This window comes from Pagrus major, chromosome 21 (assembly GCF_040436345.1).
Source record: "Pagrus major chromosome 21, Pma_NU_1.0".
In the NCBI taxonomy this organism is placed as follows: Eukaryota; Metazoa; Chordata; class Actinopteri; order Spariformes; family Sparidae; genus Pagrus; species Pagrus major.
In genome coordinates, this window is record NC_133235.1 from 25071094 (window position 1) to 25098424 (window position 27331).

Sequence of the window (27331 nt, forward strand, 5' to 3'; positions counted from 1 at the left end):
GGAGACTCCCTGAAGAGCTGTGTGGGGCCATTTTATGTTTTTATTTCTGCCTGTTTATGTTTTAAAACAAGTCCCCATCTACTTCAGTTGTTTACGACAATGTTGCAACACTGTTTTGCTGGGACGCTCCAGAAATGTTTTGGAGACTGAAAAAAACTTCACCTGATTTTCCACTGGCATGAGGGTGAGTAGATAATGACCAAATTTTAATTTTGGGGTGAACTGTACCTTTAAGCTGTATATATGAAATGTTCTGTTAATGAAATGTGTATGCGTTTACATCCTTAAACCTTAAAGTTGGTCCACTCTTGATATTTATTCATGGTGTTTTGTTTTGCAGGAAGCTTCTGGAGGAAATTGTCAATACACCATAAAACACACCTCTGTCTGAGTATCTTTCTCTGTTAATCAATAGACAAAATGACATCATCAGTACTCATTGCAAACCTCACTCAGGACTGGGTGGAGAGCCTGCGGAGGTGGCATCTCGAATTTTTCTTCATCCCTACCGTAGTCATCACTCTGGTCACTCTGCTAGCCAACCCTGTTCTCCTGATGTGCATTTGTCTGTCGCGTACCCTGCGTCAGGAGACACGTTACCTGCTGGTGGCCAACACCCTGATGGCAGACATGCTCTTCCTCATCCTCAACCTGGTCATGGTGATCTGTAACACTGTGAGAGTTCCAATACCCTGGCTGCTGTGTGAGCTGGTCACAGCTGTCACTGTCACCGCCTACTGCTGTGCCATCCTCACTGTCACCCTCATGGTGGTGGACACCTACGCTGCCGTTCGCTGGCCTCTACATTACCGTGACATTCTTCCACCTGCCCGCACCCACCGCATACTGGTGGGGGTGTGGGCACTGGCGGCTGTGTACCCTTTCACACTGGTGATCATGATGGAGGTGGAGAGGGGAAATCCCCATGAAAGTGTGGCTGTGTGTCTGGTCCTCATCTCCCTCGGCTTCATTCAGCTCAAAGACGTGGTCGGGGTCCACATCTACTTCTTCGTAGCTGCACTCATCTGCACTTTACTCATTTTTTACTGCTACATTCGGCTCTACATGGTGACAAAGACCCAGGGCATCTGGCAGAGCCGCTTCTCCAGGGCCCGGGTCACGCTGCTGGCTCACGGGGTGCTGCTCCTGCTCTACTTCGCCCCGGGCTTTGTTTTCGCCCTGGAGCTCTCCCTGTTCCACAGAGAAGACATAAGTCAAGATGTTCGTGTGTGGATCAGCACGGTCAATATGTGTGTGTTCATGCTGCTGCCCAGAGCGTTTGCTCCATACATGTATGGGCTGAGGTACAGGGATCTCTCTGATACTCTAATGCAGCTGCTGCACAAGGACAGGAGACTCAGCCAGATCACTGTTTCATGAAGACACTTATGTGCTGTCTATTATTCAGAGTTATTAAATTTCTCCAATAAAATTTAAATATTTGACATGTTTTCTCAGTTGTCAACAAACAAAGCTGTAACTACAAGGGCGGTAGCCAGGATGTTACAAATACTGAAGTCATGAGTCCAAATTCCCCCAGTTAAACCCCACCACAATTTAATTTCACTAACCAGTAAACATAGTCTATTTGTTTCCAATTTTTTGTGAGAATCAACTTATTATTTATTTGTATATATTGTCTAAATCAGCCCAATGGTCCACCACATAAGGAGTCATTTGTCCCAGTTAAGGGAACTTGGCAGTGTTGTAGTCAAGGCCACCTAAACGGATACAAAGTCATGAACAAGAGCAGAGTGTATTGTTTAAGTGCACCATGAGAAATGTGTTGACATAAAAAATCAAAAAGCATTTCAGGGGTGAATTCTGTGTCTGTGGAATTTAACTTTGTTTTCTCTGAGCAAACACGGAGGAGCTGAAATCAACTTAACCATCCAACACTCCTTTGCCATGTTTTGCCATCCAACAATACACAATTTTTGTGCAGGAATCAGGTTTTCTGGGTCACTCGTCTTCCCATAAAAGCCATTATTAAATAAAATATGCATTAAACAAATATTCAATACAGTGATAACTCTGCAGTTGTGGTCTTGACTGGTCTTGAAACAGAGTACTGGACCCAGACAAGACCAAGAACAAGTGTGGTTGATTCTGATAAGAGACTGAGACCTTCAAAAAGTGGTCTTGAGACCTAAACCAATCTCGACTACTTCAACACTAGAGCTTGGGATCCTTGTAGCAGTTTATATCTTAGGGTTTCCAAGGGAAACAGTTTGAGCACCTTTGGTCTGAATACTGTCTCAAAACTCTTTCCACAACACCAAGAATGTAATTAGAGAAGCACCAAAATCCACTTTTTTCCTCTTAATTTTACAGTAGCCCACTTTGAGAATAGTAACTCTGAACCACTACGTGTAATTTGTGTGTAAGTATAGAAGATAAATTCCACCTCAGCTTGTTAAAACCCCCAAATTCTCAGAATCAACACTAAGAATATGTTATCTGTGTTCTCAGTGGTAGCAAAAGCCTTGGTCGCTGTCATGTCCATGTTCTACATTATCTAGTGTTTCTTTCTAGAGCCTGACCGATACTTGATTCTTGGGGCTGATTCTGATTTTCCGAGTAAAGAATTCCAATATCAATATATCAGCCGATATATATCAATATATCGGCCGATATACACACAATTATTAGAATTATCTCTCAAATGTGGGTATCAAACAAAAATAGGAAACAGAGGCAGGATATTTTACAGATTCTTAATAGACTTCACTGTCTAAAAGTGACTGGAAGGTCAATTTGACAGCTTACAGTCGGGACTTCCAATTTCTATAAGGACCTTATAACATCAGTTCCCAAATAATAAGGGTGCAACAGCAACTTTACTGAGAATGCAATTAAATTAATTAAAATATATATATATATCCCAAGCATCTTTTCGTGTGTTATAATCTCTTCAGACAAAATGTTCATATCGGCACATATAGACAGACTGATTTGCTATATCTGTCACAGGCCAACATCGGCCAACCAGTATATTGGTCAGGCTCTATTTCCTCCATCTCAGACCTGCCTTATTGTTGTTCTTGCTCTAATCTAAATGATACATGCCATGGCAACAGTCTGCTCTCGTGTGTGTTTAAAGCACTTAATGGTGGTGCTGAGCATGTTTTGTAGATGCATGCAAATGTGTTTTTTATGAGGGCCATAAGAGCTCTTTGCCAGCCGTGTCAGTCTAAATGAGAATATGTGGAAGTCCCTTGCTTTTCAGGTTTATCTCTCAATGTTGACATCACCGTGATCCCTTTCTTTTTTCTTTTTTTTTAAATAAACTGTTCAACCATAATGTGTGTTATTTTTATCATCATCATTATGTAATGTCAGAACTGGACGCTCAGTTCTGTGACCGTAGCCACGAAGCACTTAAGACCTTCTGCACTTAGGGAGCCGTGTTTGTCTAAAACTGGATGTCCAAGAAGATCATTAACAAATGTCTGACTGACTTGGCAATTTGAGGCACCAGAGGGAGGCGCGGTGGATAGAAATGCTGAGTCAGACATCCTTGGCTGTGGCGTCGTCTTTCTGACTGTGCTGTGTGCCATCTGTGACTGGTACAGCAACTCAACAGCAGAGGGACACATTCATCTGTCTGTCGCTGCTCTTCCCTGCAGCATGTATATGTCTGTTTGCTTGGTATCAGTAAGCCACTGGGACTTGTTCTAAACATCGACGCCTGTTGCTCACTGCCAGCATTTCAATACCTGCAGGTGGATCAGATGCGAACAAAAATCACCTTTGCCATTGTTTGACATTTTTGTATCAATTTCCGTGGTACTGTAATTACACTGCTCTATTGATATCCGATTCATTTCTACTGACTGACTGACCTGTTTTCAATGGACATATTTTCTCTTGGCAGCGTTGCCTGCTGCTGATCTTACTGATGGTGTAATCTGATTAAACCGTTTTGTTCAGGTGAAAACATACAGCAGGTGCCTGGAGGACAAAACAACCTTCATTGTGCAATATGCTCACCTGTTCCTCGCCTGAGCTCAGTGAGTGTATTTACTCAAGTCGCTTGGTTGAGTCGCTGATGTCTTGTGAATGTTCCAGTTAGTGTGTACTACTAATGGGGACAAAAGCCCTCCCACTGTACCTGTGTGACTTCAGGGATAGAGACCTGTCACTGTGACTGAGTGTGTTTACAATAGTGGTGTGTAAGAGGACAAAGACAGGACTGTGTCATGGCTTATCAGAATCAGAATCAGCATGCCTTTAATGTCATTGTAAGCTACTGAGTGCTACTTTGTATGGTGCAACAACAATATAGAATAAAAATAATACAAAAAACAATAAATAACATACGAAGAAGAAGGATAAGAGTCTCAGTGTTGTTCTGTGTTTAGTGTGGATATGGCCTTGGGAAAGAAACTGTGTTTGAATCTTAAGGTGTGTGTTTTGGGCTGACCTGTAGCGCCTGCCAGAGGGCAAATAGTTGTGGTGAACGGGGTGCGCAGGGCCTCTGATGATGTTTTTGGCTCTGCTGAGGTAGCGTGAGGTGGCGATGTCTACCAGGGAGGGCAGAGGGCAGCCAGTGATTCCTTCAGCTGATTTGACTAATCTCTGCACGGCTTATGGAAAACATCCTGGAATATGCAAAAGCGAGCTGGAGAGGACAGTAACATAAATCCCTACTGTACCAAAGAGTTTGTCAATATGGTGTGATATGTCATTAAAACTTGTAATTTGTGAAAATTGGATCAGAGCAGGAGTTATGGTAATGGAAGACACGTTCAATAGGAAAGCTCTACTCTCCTTTTAACAGCTGGGGTCTGAGTTATATACACAGGAAAGATTTTTGGAAGTTAACGACTTAAAATAGTTGACAAAAGCATGCATAAACACGGTGATGGAGGGAGTAATACCATTCCACTTACAGGTATATTTACAGTGAAGGGTTGTTATTGTGTGACAGCTTCTGTTACACAACGTCAAAAGGAATATTTCATGGTTGTGAACTTGCAATGTATGTTCTTATACTGGAAAAGTAATAAAAGACCATTTAATAATAGAAAAACAAGATGGAAGGATGCCTGCAGGCACGCTTCAACTTTGACTGGCTGACTTATGGTGTGTAAGGGGTACACATCTGCCCAGCACTACTATGCATGTGGTCCAAAACAGAGTTAACTGGTTCATTCATCACACCGTGAACCCTTTCAGAGAACTCAGCTGGGATCTCTGGGAAATATTTTGCAACAGAGTGAGGAAGTTGTGACATCCTTTGTCCCGACTGAGCTCCTCCTTCCTCCTCACCTGAAGAAAAAAACCCACAAACGTAGCATGCTGCGTTTCAGTGTTTTTTTTCACACACCTATAGGATCACATTACAGATACCTTGTTTTCTTTTAGGCTATGCTTTTGTTCACTACTGTATGATCTATGAACTATATAAAACTATAAGTATGACCTATATAAATCAAGTTCGTATTCGGCTGGTGTTTTGTACATATCGACAACTGTATGTAATGACTTTTTTTAAGTTTAACACAACTGTTTATACCAGTGACGCAATAACACTGGTGTTGTTCTGCGCGTGTTGCTCAACCTCCCTCCCTCTCTCCTTGTTGTGAACTTTTTCTCCCCTAAAAGTTCAGTTTGTTTGCAAACAAAGGGCAGCCACGTGGAGAACCACAGGCGCTTGGGAAGTGTGTTTCTCACCGGGCAGGCAGTGAGCGACAACACGTTTAGTTGAACTCGCTTACCCATGATGCACCGGGAGCACCAGCTGAGTGGGCGCAGTGGGCCGGATTTTTTTTTTTTTTTTTTCCCCCTGACAAGTATATATTGGGTCTGTGTTTACAGTTAGCTAGTTAGAGCTCTTTGTTTTGGCCATTACCTGAAAATCAAAATGTCCCGGCGAAGTTTCAGCCTCCATTGTTTGACATAACTGTTCGAGGGCACACGATTTAAAAGATAAACTTTCTCAGGATATAGATTAATTTTTTCCTCCATACTTTTTTTTTTTTGTTTTGTTGTTTTTGTTTTTTGCTCCACTTGCAGCTGAAGAGGAAGCTCCATCTGGAAACTTCTGCATAAGGTAAACAACTTTTAGCACCTAGCTTACAACAAAGGATGTTGTTAACGTTGAATAGGTCTGAATTTAGTGGTGTTTCTTGCTTTTTTTTTTTTGCTCGACTCTGGTCACGATGTGTTGAGAAAAGCGACGTCTCAGCTGCTTTATTTATAAACTGTGTTGTCAAGGGCTAATGGTCGGCACGAGGCAAGTCTCCTTTGTCCGGTAAACCAAACTCCATAGTGTTTTCTGCCTGTTTTAGCGAGCTAACTATCCTGCACATAAACACATTTTACTCGATTGTCTGTTATTAATACTCAAATAATACGACATTAAAAACGCGTTACAATACATGAATATTTTTAAAATAGCCCAAAATAACAGTAAATAATGGTATTACTTTGTCATAAACTTCTGTCAAGTTCAATTTTAGGCTACTTTTATTCCTCCTGGACACAAGACAGTTAAAACATAACTATAATTACTATAATTTCATCTTGACGTTTTTTCGTTGTATTTTATGTCATTTTATTGTTTTCATCCTCAGTGGATATGAGTCACTCAGGTAATCTTTCATGCGTCAGACACCTGTGGATAAACCTGTCCTCCGGTCTACATGACGAGGAGGTGCTGCTGCTGCTGCTGCTGCTGCTTGTATACAACGCACGTGAATAGGTCGAGCCAGAGTTTAAAAATAACCTGAGATAAATGACCTCACAGGAGCAAAGGCTGGACCTGCTGCCAACACATGCATATGGCCATAGATAACAAGAGTCTAATGTTTGGATCGAGCTTGAACTTGACTGTTGGCTGTCCTGAATACACACAGTCTTTGTGAGGGGTGAACAAAGCACCTTGATTGTTTGCTGCAGGTGAAACAAAGAAACAAGATAAATATCTGAAGACTTCAGGTTTAACTTAAATAGAACATATTACTCAACGTTATCAATATCATTGACTTGCTGCACTTGTTTACCAAGCATTGATCATGTCTGATAGCACCCCTGCCCCCACTCTCTTTCAAAACAAACCTGATTGACATGTAGGTTTGCCTTCCAACCGTTTGCTCAACCTCTCTTCCCTCCTGTGTGTCTTTGTCATCTTCCGCCTCACGCAGTTCATTGTGCCGCAGGGCACAACTGTTTTGCACCATTGATGAGCCAGAGGACCTGACACGCAGATTTGTGTGCAGCTTTCATTCCTTGAAACGACTTGTCTTACACAGTGATGTAAGGCAATTTAGCACTACCCCATGGGCTTGAGAAAGTTGTTTGCAGGAGTCACATGTTTTCTGTATACGCACTTTGTGGCTATGTTCTGTGAGTGCTTTGTTTGGCTGTGGTGAATGTTCTCAATTTGTACAACAGTGATCCAATTAACTTGCTATTTATGACTTCATGACCTTTTCCGTGCTATCCCCCTACCACATCTGATATGATGCCATAAAAATCATGCATCTTGCAGTACATTTTGTTTAAGAGTACCATTCGGCCTGCTCTCCGTCCTCAGGTCATCTTAAACTCTAGAGGAGGTCTTCGTTGAAGGTGGCAGCCATGGTGTTGATTCTGGGCAGAAGGATGAACCGGGAGGACTCTGGGATCAGAGACTCACCAGCTGTCAAACGCAAGGTGCTGTCAAACAAACTAAGCAAGATTAACACTAAAACTAAACAACATTATTTATGTTCTCTATCTTGCAACTTATGTCTCAACTAGTCAATGTCACAATATTTACAAATCTTTGTACATGCTATTGTCCTCTAAGGTGTTTGAGGTTGACTCCAAAACTTTAGCCAGCCAGGATGTCTTGGACTTCTGTTCTGGCTCATCCCACTCAGAGGGCATCCTGCAGGTCTTCAATGAATTTCGCGACTGCCGCCTGTTCACAGATGTTGTGATCAGCGTGCAGGGCCGTGAGTTCCCCTGCCATCGCGCTGTCCTCTCTGCCTGCTCCTCCTACTTCAGAGCCATGTTCTGCAACGATCACCGTGAGAGCCGCGAGATGCTGGTGGAGATCAACGGCATCCTGGCTGAGGCGATGGACTCCTTCCTCACCTATGTTTACACCGGCCGCGCAAAGATCACCACAGAGAATGTCCAGTTCCTCTTTGAGACCTCCAGTCTGTTCCAGATCGCCACTCTGCGTGATGCCTGCGCAAAGTTCCTGGAGGACCAGCTGGACCCGTGCAACTGCCTGGGCATCCAGCGCTTTGCAGAGGCCCATTCCCTGAAGCAGCTAGCCAGCCGCTGCCGTGGTTATGCCCTGGCCAACTTCTCAGAGGTGGCTCAGCATGAAGAGTTCCTCGACTTACGCAGGGAAGAGCTGGAAGAGTACACTGGCAGCGATGAGCTGGCCATCGGTAAGGAGGAGGTGGTGTTTGAGGCGGTGATGCGATGGGTGTACAGCAACGTGGAGCACAGGAAGCCCATGCTGAAGGCCCTGCTGCACCATGTGCGCCTGCCCCTTCTGCACCCCAACTACTTTGTCCAGACAGTGGAGGGAGACCAGCTCATCCAGAATGCTCCAGAGTGCTACCAGCTTCTCCATGAGGCAAGACGCTACCACGTGCTCGGAAATGAAATGATGTCACCCAGAACTCGTCCGCGCAGGTAACTAAAGTGTTGACTTGAGCTATGAGGAAGGTGATCGTTAATGTAACCTAGATGTTATCTACACAGGGAAGCAGACACTGCTTCATGAATCAGTTTGTCCTGTCTCAACACTTTGGCTCGTGGAAGTCGTGTGACTTGTTCGTCTGATGAAATGCTTATGATATATGCTGGGCTGCAGTCACATGAATGTTACCTCTGCTTTGTCATGCAGCAGTTATTTTCTATTGTCAAAGAAGACAGGATGCAGTTTGATCTTTTCTGACAGCCTTTTTGTCTTGTCTCCCCACTGTGATGACAAAGGTCAGAGGCAGATATGAAGATGTGTATTTTGAAGCAGTTAGTCGATCTTTTATCCCACGTTGTATAGCCAGAGGTTACAACCAGCGCATGAACTTGATGCTCCTGGCTTTGTTGTTGTTGTTGCGTCTGAGTGTGTGTGAGAGCGAGAGACTGGGAGGGTTATTGTGCTGAACAGACAAGTGTGTCATTGACTGAGCCATGTTTTGTAGCCCTATTTTGAAATGGAAATGATAATGAGGGAGGCAGGGCATGTCCGTACACGGACGGGTTGGCTGGGAAAAAAAAAAATCATGTGATGCAAGAATCAGCAATCATGAAATGTTGAGTCTTGTTATCATACCAGTGGTGTAACTCACCTGGCTGGTGTGTTTTGGTTCTGAGAGTCCCCACCTGTTCACTTTGTACCTATAATTACCAAATGGTGTCTTATTTCCAGTGTTTTTTTTGTTTAGTTTTTTCTTGTTTGAAGAGTGTCCAGTTGGATGTAGTGTTGACTGAAACCTTATGATGAGATACTAAACAGACCATATGGTAGCCTGCTGTACAGCAAACAAGAGTGCAGCTGTCTCTGTGTGTTGGACCTGATGTAAGGGTTAAAGTGCTGGTGAGCAGTTGTCAGTTATTCAGGCTGTGTGAAGTGCATATCAGGTGTATTGTGTCAGTATCCAGGCAGATCTGTTCAGATCAGCATTGCAAGCCAATCAGACACTTAGTCTCCGCACTGTCGGCTTCGTTTGCCCTCAGGGCCAAAGCTGCTCCTGCTCAAAACAGATGCCTGCTTCTCCCCTTTCTGTGTCTACTGTGGGGCTTTTTGTTCGTTGGAAGTCTTTTAGAATAGAATTAATCAAATGCACAAACATAAAGTCAAACCACTCCTGGGCTTTTTCATCTCTTAGATATATACAAGCCCATGAAACCACCCTAATCTGCTACCTGCATCACATACTGAGTAAACACAGAGAGAAATGTGGGGGAAAGTGCAAAGAAACATATTTTTGTACCAGTTTGTACTGACATTGGTATCTAGAAAGTACTTGAACTTTTACACTGATAAGCCGCTGGTCTTTATTTAGCATTAGTATTTTTCAATAAGAAACAATAAGAAAAGAAGCTGTTGTTAATTAGCTCCCCTGTAGGAAATGCTGTCATATCCACAGCATGTGTCGAACAGCCAACAATAGGAAAGCATTGTGATCATGGAAACTCAGATGTCTAGCCCCAAGTGTGTTTGTGTTGTACCCTAGATTGATACCTTTCATTGTAAGCTGAACTTTGCCTTGAAGATAAATGAAGATATTCATGTGGAAACCACCACTCTGTTTCGGCCCTGGCACACATGTCTGCCCTCTGTAATTAGAAATCCCGCAAAGTGTTGACATGTGTATGTTTACATGTCTCCATACCCTTTGTATAGGCCTACAGATGTATAGTATTTAATTAGATACCATGTCTGTGATTTAATGATGTTCTTCCTATGTTTGTGTTTTTATAAATTTGCTGTTATTCCCCCTCCACCTTTTAATTTCCCATGTCTGTCCCGCCATCTTACCTCTTCTGCTTCCGTCTGTGCAGGTCGACCGGCTTCTCTGAGGTGATTGTGGTGGTGGGGGGTTGTGAGAGAGTGGGAGGCTTCAACCTGCCCTACACCGAGTGCTATGATCCAGTCACAGGAGAGTGGAAATCACTGGCCAAACTACCTGAGTTCACCAAATCAGAGTATGCTGTCTGCGCCCTCCGCAATGACATTCTGGTGTCAGGTAAGAACCCTGCTGCATTTGTTGTTAACAGTTCAATAGCATGGTGATATCAAGGCTTGAAATGAACACCATCCAAACTGCAATGCAAAGGTATCTAGAAGGGATATCTCTTATGATGACTGACTGTCAATCCGATGCCCATTATTAGTAATCTTTGAGACTGTTCACTATAATTGGAGCTGATTACACAGATTTCTTCTGTGCTTAGACTCTGTATGATCTTGGTTGTTACAAATCTTAATAGTTGTAAAGATTGTGTCATACCCAAAAAAGATTTGCTAGTACACACTTAAGGGCCAGTGTCTGCCCATGCTCAGCTTGCCATCTAATCCCCCAGTGGAGCGGCAGGAAAGGCCATGGTGGCAGTTTGCCTTGTGTTATTTTTACAGCCACAGCCTGTTTGAGCTCAAGGAAAATATGAGAGCAACATCTGGATGCTCACTCTGGCCTCAGTGCTAAGAGAGCATTCATTGGCTGGCTCATTCCTCCTGACTTCCTTCTGCCAATCATCGGGGTCACCACCTTTTTACATCGGTTCAGCAGCTTTCTGGGATCTTCCTCATGCAACAATCTAACATCCCTTTTTGATTTTAGACTTCACCGATAGGTTGTGAGGTTACTAACTTCAAATAAACCTTAATCTAAGATATTGTAGCTGTCATGGATTCCTGGCAAGGCTCCTGAATTTTTGGTATTTAGCATGGGCCAAGTGTGGCGTAAGCCCCTTTTGGTGAAAACAAGATCTAGATTAAACAAGACATTAGTGTGACATCATTCATCTCAACTGATGAGGTCAGGATGAAGGTAGTATTATAAGCCAAACATTGTGAATGTGAACATGTGTTGTGTACAAGACTGCAGTTATTTGATGGAGGGCATCAAGGTTGAGGGTTTTTCCTTCCTTTTTTTTGTGAAGTTGTTTCCAAGAATATGCGTCGAATTCAAATGTTCCTGCTTGAACTGTTCATGTTCAAACATGCTTCATATGAGCTGCAAAACAGTGCTGGACAAAAACAGCCGTTTAAAGATATAGAGAAAAGGGAAAAAACTGCAGAAGGAGACAGAGAAAAAAAAGATTCTTCTCTCCCTCAACAGAGCTGCTCTCACTGTGCCAAGTCCTCACGTGTTCGCTATCAATTTACCCTCGAGCGCTGCCTGGAAAAGTCAACATAACCCCCTTCCCCCCCTTGTCTCTCTGTCTCATACACATACATTCACGCTATTAGCCTACATTATGGCATATTATCATCTTAATTGCAGCGTTTTTCTTTTTTGTTGCCCCAGATGCCTTGACACATTAATCCCCTTATTTTTATCTTGCACTCTTTCAATATTTTCCCACACATACCTCCGTTCTGTCTGTCTGCCCCTCTCCTCACACTGGGAACTGGTGCAAATACCTTGGAGGGGCTCCAGTGTCGAGCACAGCTGCAGTTAGCTGTGGTCTTGAATAGCACGTTGCTCGATTGAGTGTACAAAACCCCTTAGGGTTGTACAATAACAGGGACTCTCTTGCATCAATAACATTACAATCAGTCAGATCTGGAGGGAGCATGGTGGATTAACACTGAAGTGTTTTGAGTTCAGGTGTACTTAAGATTACACTCAGCTCAATTATGATCTAGATGTGTTATGTTTGGTTTAATGTAGCAACATGAAATACATTTCTCTTTGCTCTCTTACCTCACTCCAGGAAATTAAAGACATTTGGAAAATGTCTAATCAGCTAATGAGCAGCAAAACACATGCACTTACATCACACATTACAGAGGGTTGCATGTCACACTAGCATTATTGATGAAACTGCATGTAAGCAGTTGCTGCAGTTGTAAGCAATGCATAACTCTTAAAATGCGGTCAAAGGGACCTCAAAAAGTCACCGCCTCTTGTTTCTTAAGAACAGTGATTAGCAGCAGTGGTTGAGTTATTGTGAGAAAAGACCCCCACTGGAATGTCTTAACTCTTTAAACTTTTTAGGTCTGCAAGGCTCTCTTTGAAGTGACGCAGCTCTGTCAACATGCAAATCTTTGGAAACATATGCCTCGAGGGCAGCAGACTGTCTGACTCTTACACTAGCCAGCAGATTATTGAGCAAATACATGCAGAGACTAACTTCCTACCCTTGTCTCCTCTCATCTATGTGCTACAGTGTAATTTAAAATGGCTGAACATTAATTACCCCCCCAACAAAAAACAAGAAGAGGTAGACATGTATAGCTGCTGATTTATTAGATGACCTTTCAAGGGGGTGATTTTTTTCTTTTGTCCTGATAAAACACATGTCTAATAACCTAACCCACCTGTCTAGTCTGTCAGCTAGCCAACAATGCAAAAAAAACCCTCCTCTTTGTCTGCATGTGAATACAGACAAGGCCTAGACACCTTTTGTTTACACTAGTAGTTTTTTTTTAGTGCCTTTATCATTGCTCCATATAACCACCCACATAGCTCTGTACAAAGAAAACACCCAGCAGCAAGTTGCAGACGCTACCACAACAAAACGTCAAGGATTGAGACATTTTTGATTTTGGTTTCAAGAGTTGAAAGTATCTTTATCCCAGCTGTTAGGTACTAAAGAACACCTATTTTGAAAGTGAGAGGTGTGATTTGAAGGTGCATAATCTGTATTCTATTAATTGATATCACCACCATGTGATCAATTTTGATTCCCATGTGAAATAACACAGATTGTCACTGATCTTTCTGTTTATGTGTTTGAGTCTAGTTGGTATCTATGCTACACCCAGGCTCCAAGGTATATTTCTTCTGGACTCATTGTTGGTTAAAAGCCAGCAGATAATTGCTTTCAGATGTAATACCAGGGTGGGAGTCATAAAATTCACCTTGTTTTTCAAATGGATTTTAGATAATATTACATTTATCCTTTTTCCTTATCCTCAACTTAAGAAACTTCCTGTTTTGTTGAGTCCAGCGACTCCTGTGGACAAAAGTGGCATGAGACTCCTGTCGTAAAGGTCTTGATCTGGCCTGTGCATTTGGTTTGGAAGTGAGTGAAAGAAAGACGGAGCATAGTTTTAATAACATTTAACACCCAGTAATGTATATCAGCAAGATATAGCTCGTTGGTGAGGCCAACATTAGCCAGTGATTCTGCTGCCTTCTAGCAACACAGAAGTATCCACTGCCGTACCACCAGACTACAGGGCTTCTTTCTTCAGGCTGTGACACTCCTCAATTCATCCAAAGCACTCCGCCGTAAAAAAATGTTTTAATTTAACGACTTATTTCCCGGGGAATCCAGCCTGATGTCAGACATTAAGAATATAGAGAAATATAATAGAAATGGCCAATCTTCTCGTTGTTTGGTTTGCTAATGTAGGTCATGTAGAGGCATCAGCATTTGATTGACACTGATTCATAACCAGTAACTCCTTGTGGTTTACCGGTTTCTTCTGGCCTTGATCAGTTAACCTACATTTAATCACGTCTTTGTCAATCCACCCTGCTAAATAGTTTTTCCTCAGTCTGTTGAGAATCAACTCACAGGTGTGTGTGTTTGGTTGTGGAGCAGCTATGGGGGGGGTTACAGAGTGAACAAGGGCACATGTTCAGGCTTGTTAAAAATGTGTCGGTCACAGCGTAGCCTGGTCGCGTGACTGTTATTATCCTCTACAGCTTCTTAGAGTGCATGTTTACCCAGAGACAACAGATAAGGCACTCAGTCATACTTCACTAGTCCTGTTAGCTGCAAAAGATCCTGATAAAGGCATGTTTGCTTTGAAGAAAATAGCCGGTTATTGAACACAGGTGCATACATAATGAAACGTGATGCTACGTCTATCTGTGTACGTGTGTATCTTTACATAGACTACTATCAGTATTTGACTGTGTGTGAGGAAACCTTCTTTTTGCTAGGTGAACTCATTAGGCACAGGTCAACTCTGCCCCAGTTATTACATAAAACATTACTTTGACATAAATTTATATCTGATCAACTGCATTAAGAATGATCAGAATTTACTTCTACCACTTCTACTCAAACTGAACCCACAAACTGTCATCTTGAATATGAACTTTTATGTTTGCCCCTTTGTGTTTTTAGGTGGCCGTATCAACAGCAGGGACGTGTGGATGTACAACTCCCAGCTCAACCTGTGGATCAGAGTGGCTTCTCTCAACAAAGGCCGCTGGAGACACAAGATGGGCGTTCTACTGGGCAAGGTAAGGAGGGAGCCTCAAGCTACGTTTACGCATCTGTGTGTGGGTTTACCCTACTGTAGATGCCTCTGACGTAGGAACAGAAGTGTCAGATTTCACTCGTTGATAGCAACACTAGACAGCTATGGAGGATACATGTCTGGCTCTGTTGCTACGCCATAGACCCTCAACACACAAATACACAGCACAAGCACTTTCAGTAAAGCAACAGTTTGGTTTCTCAGGAAAATAAGATGGTGTTTAGACAACTCAGAGTCAGGTGTGCTTCAGAGGAACAGGAAGTAAATGCAGTGTCTCAATTACCTGTCACTAGCTTACCTGAGGTAAAGTGCAAGGTGGTGGACATTACACCATGAGGAAATTCTGTGGAATCACCTCCTGTAAAGTCAATAAAAAATGTTCCATGGAGCTTTTTGACTGCTTTGGGTACACACCTTTCACAATCATAAATCTCATCCAACTGTTACACATATTTACCTGCAGGCTGGGAGAAATTTGAACACTCTAACTGATTCTTTTGTGATGATTCACATTGACTATCCTGCTTAAACCTGAGTCACTCAACGGTGGCAGAAAAAGAGGTCACGTGGAGTAATTCCAGTCCCATTTAGCTTTCTGCTTAACAGGGATCTTCCATGTAGGTCTGTGAGGAGCCGACAAGTCTTACAAGGATCAAAACTATATTATGTTTGTATATGACGCATCTGTCCGTTGCCCCAGGGTTTGTAAACAGCTGGTGCCAGCTCATCTCACGCATCCCGGATACACAGGAGCAGTTTCAACAGCGAGAAAGAAGTTTGTCTTCGTCAATACCAGCATATAAATGAGAGCCTCAGCTCCTGGAACGACACATGACATACCCCACACATGGAAAATAGTTTAGTCATTGCTTTCAGTTACTCCTGCAAATTTTGTATTAAACATTTTCATGTCCTTTCTATCATATGTCCCTATGAATATCACCCTATACTCTACATGTGGGATCGAAAGCAGAGATCTGGCACCAGTTTGGTTATGAAATTTCAGTAGAGCTAATGTCTACACGTGAGCTGACCATTAATCCTCGATCTCTGCTTCCACTTTAGAGCTGTTTCTATTTACAGTCTCTAGTATAAGACTAGGTGGACATTCTTGTTGAGGGCAGTGGGAGGTTAATGGACCTGTGCCAACACCTCACACTTCCAAGTTAAGGACAAGCTTAGTCCACTTGCCCCTATCATGTTGCTCACATCTCTGCTCAATCACATAAGCTTCGAGTGGCCATAGATGGCTGTGAAAAGCCCTGATAAGCCTGTAAATACACACTGGGGTTTGCATACGTGGGCATAATTTACAGTGTAATATATACAGTGCAAGGCTGTTCATGTTCCTATGGTATGCTGCATTCTACTTACAAGAACCAGAACTCTATCATTATATTAAATAACTACGTATATACCTTACCTGTAAAAAGTTTGTAATCACATGTTTTGAAATGCTCTTTAACCAGATAGTCAAGCCTGTCTTCATTTGTGCAGACTTTATTCAAAACAAATGTTGAGCGCTTGTAAGACAATGGCATGTGTGCCTCGCGAAAAGTCCCCGAACTGTAATTATCTGTCATTAGTGTTGTGTAAAGGAGAATGGCCATTGATTGTCTTGGTTGAGTATAAACAGAGATGACTCGGACTAACACACCACTGACAAACAGTCATGTGTGTGCTTTAGCAATCATGCACACAAGTACACACACTTGTATAGACACATGAAGAACATGAACACAAGTAGAAGTATTCTTGGAAAGCTTTAGGCTAAAACAGCGCATTGTTTACTTTGTCAGAGGGGGCATGACTCAGGATGACTCTGTCATCTGCAGCAATTGTGCAAACACACGGTTTTTATTTTTATGGAGGTCTCCTTCGGGCTGATCTGAATTGAATTTTCAGTGACTTCCAAACAACACCCAAAATGCTTAGCTGCCTTGCTGCAGAAACAACAAACACACGTGTGTGCATTCAAACTGCACACTGGTCCTCCTCCTCCTCCTCCTCCTCCTTCAAAGCAGTGAGGTAAGCAGCTGGACGATCACACAGTGGCAATAAAAGTCAGTAATTAACTCCAACGTGAGTCATGCATCAAGGTATGGTGAAAACAAGACGACGGACATGGCTGCCATTTAACTTGACTCTTAAAGAACTTTAAAGGAAGTTTAAACTTTCTGATCTGCAGCTGACTGTCATGCAAACATTATTTGATGCTAAAATTAGACGGCATAGTAAACGTTTGTACCTTATATGTACTGTAAGTACATACTGAAGTCCAAGGCCTGCCTACAACTAAAGAGTTAAACTGGCCGGGCATCAAACACAGCATATAAGAGGCAGTGGTACATATATGGTGCATAAACACGCACATTTTTACCCTTCCTTGAAAAACAGATTCCTTGGAGATATTAAATCCCAAGTTAGGCTCTTGTCTCTGACCACTTCCTGTATCTGTCACACACATGTGGTTATGTCCTCTTTTTTTCCCTTCCCTTCTCGTGTTTTCTTCTTTCTGAAGAACTCTTAAGAGTGCAGAGTTGAGTGGCTTCGTCCTGTTTGATACCTATAGTCGGTTACTGCCCATTCTGCCAACTGAAGATTAATAACTCTCTGAAATTACCTTATTTTGTGTGCTCTTATCTCTAAGTGCTTTTTGTTTTATCCATTTTCCTCTGAACACTGCCGTCTGCAGTATTTGGCTCATTTCATTCCTTGCATCCTTTCGTCAATGGGCCAGAACCTTTCCAACGAACACTTTTGTTCGATGTTTTCATTCCAGATTAGATGTGCCCTCTTATCTCAATTACAGACAGTATCTCTTTCGTTACGGTGCATAGCTTTGTTGCTGGTTGTTCCTCAGAATTCAGTCCCCCCCTCCTCCTGAGTTTATACCCATTCATTTCCTCTTTCAGTCTGTAATTTCCCCTTTTGATGTGCAGCACTGATGCTCCAGTCGCAAGTATGGAGAACCACGGATGGGTGCTGTAAACAAGCCTGTGTAATGAGTGTGTTCGCTTCTTCATGCTGCCTTCCTCCTCACTATTGAAACAATTTGCATCTTGGGTTGACAAGTCAAATGTTTCTTCCTTTGCGCAGGAACGCCTCCATTGCTCTTTCTGTAGTTGTGCACACCATCCATTCGCGACATCCATTCACTTACTCTTGCCACAATCTTGACTTCTAAAGCCACTTTTACTGGGATATAAGTAGAAGAACACACACACTTGTCAGTGTCCTGCATTCTGTCTTGTCCTTGTTTCAATAGAGTATAAGCAAAAAATAGGTCACCAGTTGTTTTCCTCTCCCTGTTATGGCTGCACTTAGTGACGGCTGTTCTCATCTATCATAAGGTTTCACTCACTCTCTCTCTTTCTTTCTTTGTTACTCCGTCAGTCTGTCTTTCCCTATCTTTCCCTCCATCTTTCCACTACTACTTCTCACTTCTCTGCGTGCTAAGGAAGCAGTTAATCATTCAGCCATTGTAAGTGTTTGAACGTGGTCATAAGAGAGGCTGTGAACGTGCTCGTACAGTGTTTGGCAAGTGTTTCCACAGAGAGTCATGACTCATGTTAGCTCAGTGTTAATGTGTTAGCCATATACCTCAGGTCGGTATAGAGTATGTGCTACCATCATCAAACTAATGTGGAATGTGCCTTTATTGATACATTACACTTTCATGGTGTATTGAAAACTGGCGGGATGTTTTATTGAGTGACTGCAGAGTGTGGAGAGCGAAAAGAGCAATCCAGCACTCCCCAACCCCCACTCCTTACCACTACTGTCTTCAGACAAGGTAGTGTCTGGATATTCTCAATGGAGCATTAAAGGGTCAGTTCACATAAATCCTGGAAAAAATTTCGTGTTTGCCCCTGTCTGACCCTGCTATTCTGGATTACTGTCACTGTTCACTGTCAACACGGACTACTCTTTGGTAACAAGTAGTTCAAATAAACTACAGCCGGACCGATATTCGTTTTTAAAGGCTGATACCAACATTAGGTAGTAAAAAATCATGATATCGATACATCTGCCGATAAACACATTTTTTGCACTTATCCCTCAAATGTGGTTATCAAACACTTTTTTGTGACAAAGATATGTAACGGAGGCAGGATAATTTACAGTTTTACAGCAAACTTTATTGTCTAAAATAACACCAGTGTACTGAAACAGCAAACTTGCTCATTTCGGACAGCATATACACTGATGCCAGTACGTCTGTGATAGGCCCATATTGGCCAACCGATATATCGGTCAGGCTCTAAAGTGAATTGCGTTAAAATGTTTGGTCAAATAAAACTTGCATGGCTTAAAAATACATGAAACCAGCCCTTCAAAGCCAGTGATGAAATGCTTTTAAAGCCTCTCTAAACATATTCACCTTGCACTTGATAAACTTTATCTCCGTGCGAAACGCTCCTCTTATCTCTCTATTGTTTCTCTCGAATTGCTTTCATTTTTGGCAACAAACAACCAGCATTTACCATTTGCTATCAGCTGTGTCAAAGAGTATGAAAATAAACAATTTTCAGTTGATCTAGGCGCCCATTGTCATACAGTTTGGCAGTTGTGCTCCACTGGATGTGGGTTGGAGTGGCATGTTGTTGTCATTGAAAACACATTGAAGTCAGACGGAGACAACAGTACTTTGAAACCACCATCTGAGAAGTTGGAGAACAAGTTCATGGTGGTTTTGTTTTTCTCTGTATCAAATTTTCAGTTAAAAAAGGCGGCAGTGCCATCAATCAGCCCAGGTGTTGATGCAAATATCCATGAACCCCATTCACTTCCCTCTTTTTGTTCCCTCTTTTTCCTACAGCTTTCTTTCTCTGTCTCTGTCTCTGCCCTCTGCACTTGTTTGTTTCAGTTTTTGTGGAGAGGCGGAAACAGCCCGAAGGTTTTTATTGCATAAGATCAGCCTGTTGATGAGCAGTGTTGTGCTCATAACCAGAAATGCCAGTACTTTGTGATCTCCTTTCAGAGAATGTTATTGAGGAAATACAAATTGATTATACCGGTAAATCTCTACCAGCATTTTAAAAAACTCTCCTTCTCTTTATAATTTTTTTCCCCCCCGTCTTCATGTCTCACCTTCACCATTTTCTCTTATTTTGCCCATTCTTTGCACTCCAGGAGGGCAGTATGTGTAACCACAAGGCACGTGTCAGAGTTCATATCTTATGTCAACACAATGCGTCAGCGTGTAACGCTTTGGCTTCCAGTCAGGTTTTATGTATATGTATGTTTTGTACATTGTGTATGTTCGTGGTTCAGGTTTAATTATCCATTATCCTACTGCAAACAAAAAAAAGAAAATGTGGCTCAGGTTTTGGCTTAAGGTATTCTTATGTCGATACTGATAGTAGGGAGGAAGTAAAGTTCAAGGTAAGCAAATTCATTTGTGCCTGCAGGGATCCAGGTTAGTGTTTACTGCACCTGACAGACTGGTTCTCGAAGTGCTGACGTAGAAACTATTGTTCATACTCACGAAACTAGTAACCTTGAATACATATGTGTTTCTTTCTACGTAGTGTAGGTGGAAACTTGTAGATCGCATGTTAACATTACTCATAATTTCCCTAACTCTCAATTTCATGATGTGTTTGTGTGTCTGCCCTCAGGTCTATGCTGTAGGCGGCTACGATGGGCAGAGCCGCCTTAGCAGCGTCGAGTGTTACGACTCCTTCTCCAACCGCTGGACGGAGGTGGCTCCTATGAAAGAGGCGGTCAGCTCTCCGGCCGTGGCAAGCTGTGCCGGCAAGCTCTTCGTCATAGGAGGCGGGCCGGATGACGACACCTGCTCAGACAAGGTGCTAATCACACCACACACTTAGGCACATAGTGATGACAGCTGAGGTGCTTTTTGTGTCAGGGACTTGTTTTTGGTAATTATAACTTTTAAAGGATAGAAGGGCTGTGCGAAGGCACATTTTACTCAAAGTATGCTTTCAAATGGATTGTGAACTTGAACTCAAGTTAAAGAGGGGTATGCATTCAAATTAGGCAGTGCTTTAAATAACAAGCTAAAGTGTCGTGTTTGCAGTAATAATAAGATAAATACATTGTTAAACACTTACAGTATGTGCAGCCTTGCTCTAGTTCACAGACTGTGCATTACTTTATGTTTTAAATGAATGATGAAACGTTAATAGGACATACTTATAGACCCTCCTACTGGCAACCGAAGAGACAAAGTAAGCCTGGCCAAATGTTGTTGCCTAACCCCGAAAGATAACATTTTTCCTTGGTAAAACGAGGCCAAGAATAAAGAGGTACAATACAGAAACAAACAGAGACTGCACCTCTTCCTGTTGAACATCACTGATTGGCAGTTGAACCGATGCGATAACGCTTATATCCTGGTCAGTCTGGTTGATCCTGATAAAACTGTGCAGTATTACAGGTTTTATATCACAACAGTGAGTCATATGTAAAAACGGATACACTTAATGAGATGGCAATGATGTGATGTGACACATTGCCAATTTGAAAAAGGAAATAATGCAGAAGAAGACAGCAGGTTAAGTCGGATCTGCCATTTTCGGACGTGCCAGCGGTGTCACTGTACAGTCCTGTGACCCAAGAGACTAGTGCCTGACATTCATTGTGTTTTGACTGACAGCCGGGATGCTGGTAGTAAACAGGAAGGCAGTGGCGTTCGCAGGAACCCAAATTTCAGTAGAAGCATTTTCTTTTCCTCCATGGAATAGCCATTTGTTTATGTCTACACAGGCTAGAAAACACACATCCACAGACAGAGAGGCAGCCTGATAAGAGTTAACGTCAGTTTTTTTCTATAATGGCATTGCTGACTGTTTGTACCTGGCTCTACGTGGCCTCAAGGGACAAGAGTTATCGTTGGCTGCAGTTCCTTAGAACTACTTATCTCTGGAGTCTCCTCACGGGTCATTCACAAACATCCCTAAGGTCCTTGTCCGTGTTAGTGAGAGCTTGTGTTCGCGTTAGCTGGAGTCAGAGACAAAGCTGTTTGGATGGAGGCTATTTTAAAGAGAAGTGGGTGAGAGAATGCTTGGATTGTACGCTACACCCACATAAAGTCAGGCATTTGTCTGCCCACAGAGCAGTCAGTAAAACCTCAGAATGGGCTACATATATTTCATTTTTTTTATATGCAACAGCTATTTCCCCACCACATGGTACACATTAAAGACATATGAGGAGCATGTCCTTTTTCTTCTCACTGCACAGTGTACAATGAAGCGGAGTGAATGTCCTTGACAGTGCAAGAAAGAAAGAGGAAAAGAGAATAATCCATAGCAATAATAAAAGAGATTAAAAAAATAAGTCAGTGATTTATACAGTAGTTCATGTATAACAACGCAGGCTTAACAAAATGCACAAAGAAGAAACAAAGCAGTCAACTAACAAATAATAGAAATCTGAGTATTCCACGTATATTATCATACTCAGTAATATATACAATCGATTTACAAACTCCACTCCCCTAAATATTGCGCATTTGTCATTCAGTGTAATAAAACACAACTAACTATGTGTAACTGTATATCACAGGTTCAGTGTTATGACCCAGAGACAGACTCTTGGCTGCTACGGGCCAACATCCCCATCGCCAAGCGCTGTATCACAGCAGTGTCCCTCAACAACATGATCTACGTGTGCGGTGGTCTCACCAAGTCCATATTCTGCTACGACCCCGCAGAGGACTACTGGATGCATGTGGTTCAGACCTTTAACAAACAGGTAATGGAATAGAAGAAATGCAGATACAAAGCACTTGAACTGCTCTAAGACTTAAGCTGCAAGTGTCATGGTAAGCTGCTACTGCTAACTACTCTCCCTACCTCCCTGCAGGAGAGCTGTGGCATGTCAGTGTGCAATGGTAAGATCTTCATCCTCGGCGGCAGAGGGGAAAGCGGCGAAGCAACAGACACCATCCTGTGTTACGACCCGGCTACGGGTATCATCACAGGGGTGGCAGCCATGCCACGGCCAATCTCCTACCACGGCTGTGTAACCATCCACCGCTACAACGACAAGTATCACAAGCCCTGACCATAAACAAGCACGAAGAGCACACGCACTCACACACACACACACACACACACACTAAAGAACTTAAGCTCTTCAAGTTCACCCCATGCACAGCGCAAACACACACACTTCTTTCAAATGGGCACATTTAGTAGCTCAGTCCACAGTATCGTTGAGCTAATTTATTTTTCTCACAGTATCATGTAGCAGTACTCATCGGGTGCTCTGAATCTTTTGCTGTTCTGCACCATAATTATAGCTCCTCTGTCGAAAATTGTCAGTAGCGGATAATGTTGATGACTTATCGTGCGTGTAACCTGAGCTAAATTGGAGTCAGATCAACACGACAGACATTCTTGCGTTAGTAGTGACTGCACAAAGTGGGAAGTAATGGATCATACGTGAGAGAATTAAAGAAAACTGATAATGATGATGAACATTAGTCTGATGTTCGGGGCAAACATGCATGATAACTTGTTGAATTACCAAAAATACTTATTTTGATTATCATGTATTTGTAATTAGAGCTTGGAACCCCCTCATACATTTTTTTAGTATTGATAATGAACTTAATCCTCTCCCAACGCTGTGCTTTCACTACTGTGCAAAGTAACTTTACACTGTGATCTCGGTCGCTCATGAGCTGAAATGATCACAGATTGTACTCATGAACAAAACAGTGCCTTCGGGCAAAAAATCTAAAATATGCCCTCACAAGAATGAGCCAAGAATGATCTGCCGGCCGAATAAATGTATTTTTAATGCACAGATGAGCAGCCAGGTCACATTTCTAACCCCACTGCTCTCCGTGCAGTTATACGCTTGCTGGTAAAGAACATAAAAAAAAAAGTACTGTCCTCTGTTTTTTTTAGCTCTTTTCCTTGAGACTCAAAATGACCTGATAAAAACGTGGTAAACAGCCGGTCAGCTGCTCTTCCACAGTATCAGTGTTCATAAGATACAAGTCCGTCTCGCCCGTTGACCCACAGCAAGGTCAACAGAAGAGGTAAAAAACAAAGGCTGTACCAAAATATTGGAACGTAGCCACTGTTAGCTCTGCACCCTTGTTTCCTTTTTCCATACTTCTCTGCACGTTATCACCTGGTTCCCCTTCCCATGTGCGTTTCCCCTTTTCTAGCTCCAGCTGTGTCATCACCTCACATTTTCTCATCCACACTGACACGTCCCTTTTAAGCTTTTATTTTTGCTCCATTATAATAATTATTATTACACTCATTACTGACATTTTATTTTTTATTTTTTTATTTTTTTAAGTTATACTTTTTTATATAATTGAATGTGTATTGTATTATAGGTAGCTTTAGTGTGTCAGTTTCATATCAATGTGTTAGTTCATTGGTGTACTGGGCTTGTGGGTGGTTTTGTAGATGTGAGAAGCCTTTGTAGATCAAACTCGAAGACTGCTCTGAATCAGTGGTGTGCATGTTCGGTATGTATGTATGTCTGTGTGTGACTTTTACGACTCGGTCTGGTCTACGTTTTTTGGAGCCTAGGAGGTTTGTCAAAGAGACCGTTTAGACCTGGCATTGACCTGCATCTTGGGTGATCCGATCACAAGTGGACAGCTCTAAATACACGGGTAAATGACCACCAACACACGTTCAAGCCACTTGTCGAGGTGGTCTGGTATGCATCTGACCACATATCTTCTGTAGTGTAAACACCAATGTGTGGCAGCATGCCGGTGTCAGTCCTGGGCCACCTACTCAACTTACGTGCGCTGTGAAACAACAGAAGAAGCCACAACAGCAGGCGTAATGGATTGCACGCAACCTGATCTTCATTTTGTTCATCGCTGTAATGAAAATTATGTTTTCGGGCTCTCTTACCTGCCAATGTGAGCAGCAGCAGATGTTTTTGAACACTGTTTCAACAGATTCCCCCATTATACTAGTAACTGCAATAACCCCAGACTCCATTGGAAAAACAACACAATTTTGAGAGTGAAGAGAAACTTTTAAAAAAAACTTGGTGAAACCGCTGCAACAAATTGTAAATCACTCCACCTTCTTGTAAATTCGGCATTATGTTTAATACAAAGTCGTTTCTTTCCTTGTTAAAAGTTTCCGTTTGTCGTGGCAATGCAGTGCCAGTCTGTCTGCTACGCCCTTACCTGCCAACGTTTAGCAGCCATCGATTTCACCATTCACACTAAATTCATTGAATAAAACCACGTTTATTGATGATAAACATGTCAGATTTTTACAAATACAGTAAACAGTAACCAGTATAGGCTACTTTTTTGACGCCTGTGGAGAAAGTCCCCAGACTCCATTTAAAAAATGACCCAATTTTGTGAGTTGTTTAGTTAAGATAAACTTTGGAAACCTTTTGAAATGCTCGAAACGACTTTCTTGTAAATTCTGCAAATATCACACATCAAGTTCTTTCTTCCTTTGTGCAAAAACATCGTATCCGTTGGTCCCAGCGATGTACGTGCTCATTTGCATCCAGAGTAGGTTAAGTGGGACCCGATCACCGGTGGTCACTCGCGACGTGTTAATGCCGGGTACAAACAGGCTCTTTGGCTTCTAGTGTAATCACTGCACCACTGCTCACTTCTGTCAACAGAACTTTTCACACTGATAGTGGCACCTCTCACCTGTGCACTTACATGTTGCGATGTAACTCGGGGTAACCATAGATACCTCCAGGTGTGTATGTGTGTATGCGTGTTTCTTGGTCAGCTAAAGGTGTAGGTCGGTGTAGCAGTGCTACACCTCAACACAGGGAAGAGGTTGAGAGTTCTGAATGACGAGGATTTTGTGGCACATGGTCAGTAAAAGTCACCTTTTACTACAATAGGTGTTGATAGACTAGAGATATTGCTGTGAATATAACTTTAATATGTTTTCTTTGTTTAATTTGTATTTAAATGTATCTCTCTTGTTTTTTTTGTGTGTTTTTATTTCTGTAACTGAGAGCCCCAATTGTGCACTTTGACAGAATCCTGTTCAATGTAGAGTTATATGACAATGATTTTCTTTTTTTCTTTTTTTTTACTGTATCAGTAAATGTTCTTTGCTTTCATGTGACGTATGGTAGAGGCAGTAAAAGGGCCTGTCAGCTCCTCCTGTTGGCCGCTACCTGCCAGGACTTGATATATTCTGACATAAAACAACAAAAAACTGCGCCAAGACAAAAGTCAAGAATGAGTGCGAGAGTTACAACCTTTTATTTTGTGCTGAAAGTGTTCGAGATCCGCGAGTTTGACTGACAAAGTGTAACATCGTAAACATAACAGATGTGCCTCTGTGTGTCAGTCACAGTGTTAAAAACAGATGGAGGTATTTCGGCTTAAACCGTCCTCCAGGCGTTTTCCTAGAAGGACGAGGTCCGGTGTCGGGTCTTCAACTGAGAAGAAAAACATCCTCAGGCCCACAAACACTCCTTTGCGTAGTAGCATATTTAGGGTAACTCCGGAGGCCAACAGGAGGAGGCTGAAGGGTGAGGATGAGGTGAAGCAAAAAGAGAGGCAGTTAGATAAATAGTGAGAGCGAGCGAGCGAGCGAGAGAGAGAGAATTTGAGTGTGTGTGCGTCTGTGATTTCACTGAGTGTTTACCTAAAACTGTCTTGTTATGTTGATTTATTGATTTTCATTATTAGCTACGTAGAGGCTTTTCCAACATTGTTTACTTTGATGCAGTTGTTTCCTTGATTATGTTGCTTGTTGTGGTGAGTTGTGGGACTGTTTGTTGCTGCGACATGTCGACTCCCAAATGCTAATGCCGTGCCTTTTTGATTAAACTCTGAACATGTGAGCGTTTGAAATGGATCGATTGGAGTTTAATATGAATGATGTAAACCGAAGTGGATTTGATTCGATCCCAAAAGGTGATTTTTTTTTTTGTCGTAAACTGTCAATGGGTGAAGTGTGCTTGCATGCGAGCTGGGGGGCTTTAACCTGTTGCAGAGTGCTGCCCTATGTGCCGTTGATAAAAAGATTAATGAGTTGGGGGGGGGGGGTTTAAAATGGTATCATTTTGATATAAAGTTGTATAAATGTGTGTATGATGATGTGATATTTTAACACCACTTTCTTCTCAGAGGCTCTTTTGTCTAACCTGCGAGAAAGCTTTGGATTTTTGTAAACTGCAGTATGTTGAAATGTAACGGTTGTGTGAGAAAAACATCAATAAAGTTTTTCTTTCTTTACACTTCACACTTGTGTCCTGTCTTGCACTCACTCCTGTAAAATAAAAAAATATTATTGATTAGGTAATAGGTTAGCAGAGTTTTGGTATTTCTTTTTACAGTGTTCTTCACTGCATGGTCAATATATGATGGTATATTCTGGTGTTTATTATCCTCATCAGTTTTTTTATTTTAAATTCCTTCTGATGATATATTCTTTTTGTAAACTAAACTTCAAAGGTACACTATGCAAAAAA

At 42.2% G+C, this 27331-nt stretch overlaps 2 protein-coding genes across 2 annotated transcripts; both read left to right on the top strand.

Annotated features, from left to right (window-relative positions):
- The first annotated feature begins 420 nt into the window (after window positions 1-420).
- On the top strand, window positions 421-1380 carry LOC141016310 (probable G-protein coupled receptor 148). Its single transcript, XM_073490595.1, has one exon. It carries the CDS (start codon window positions 421-423, stop codon window positions 1378-1380), a length of 960 nt encoding a protein of 319 aa, XP_073346696.1.
- Window positions 1381-5864: 4484 nt separating this feature from the next.
- On the top strand, window positions 5865-27102 carry klhl24a (kelch-like family member 24a). The gene is made up of 8 exons (XM_073490712.1): window positions 5865-6058; window positions 7544-7662; window positions 7799-8643; window positions 10519-10703; window positions 14767-14885; window positions 20527-20715; window positions 22439-22627; window positions 22739-27102. The coding sequence occupies exons 2-8, from the start codon at window positions 7588-7590 to the stop codon at window positions 22937-22939; spliced, it is 1803 nt and encodes a 600-aa protein (XP_073346813.1). The 5' UTR covers window positions 5865-6058; window positions 7544-7587; the 3' UTR covers window positions 22940-27102.
- Window positions 27103-27331: the final 229 nt, after the last annotated feature.

Coding starts and splice junctions, on each gene's coding strand:
- LOC141016310 (XM_073490595.1), top strand. CDS start 421: ATGACATCATCAGTACTCATTGCAAACCTCACTCAGGACTGGGTGGAG.
- klhl24a (XM_073490712.1), top strand. CDS start 7,588: ATGGTGTTGATTCTGGGCAGAAGGATGAACCGGGAGGACTCTGGGATC. Junction 8,644..10,518: donor CCCAGAACTCGTCCGCGCAG/GTAACTAAAGTG, acceptor CCGTCTGTGCAG/GTCGACCGGCTTCTCTGAGG. Junction 20,716..22,438: donor ACGACACCTGCTCAGACAAG/GTGCTAATCACA, acceptor TGTATATCACAG/GTTCAGTGTTATGACCCAGA.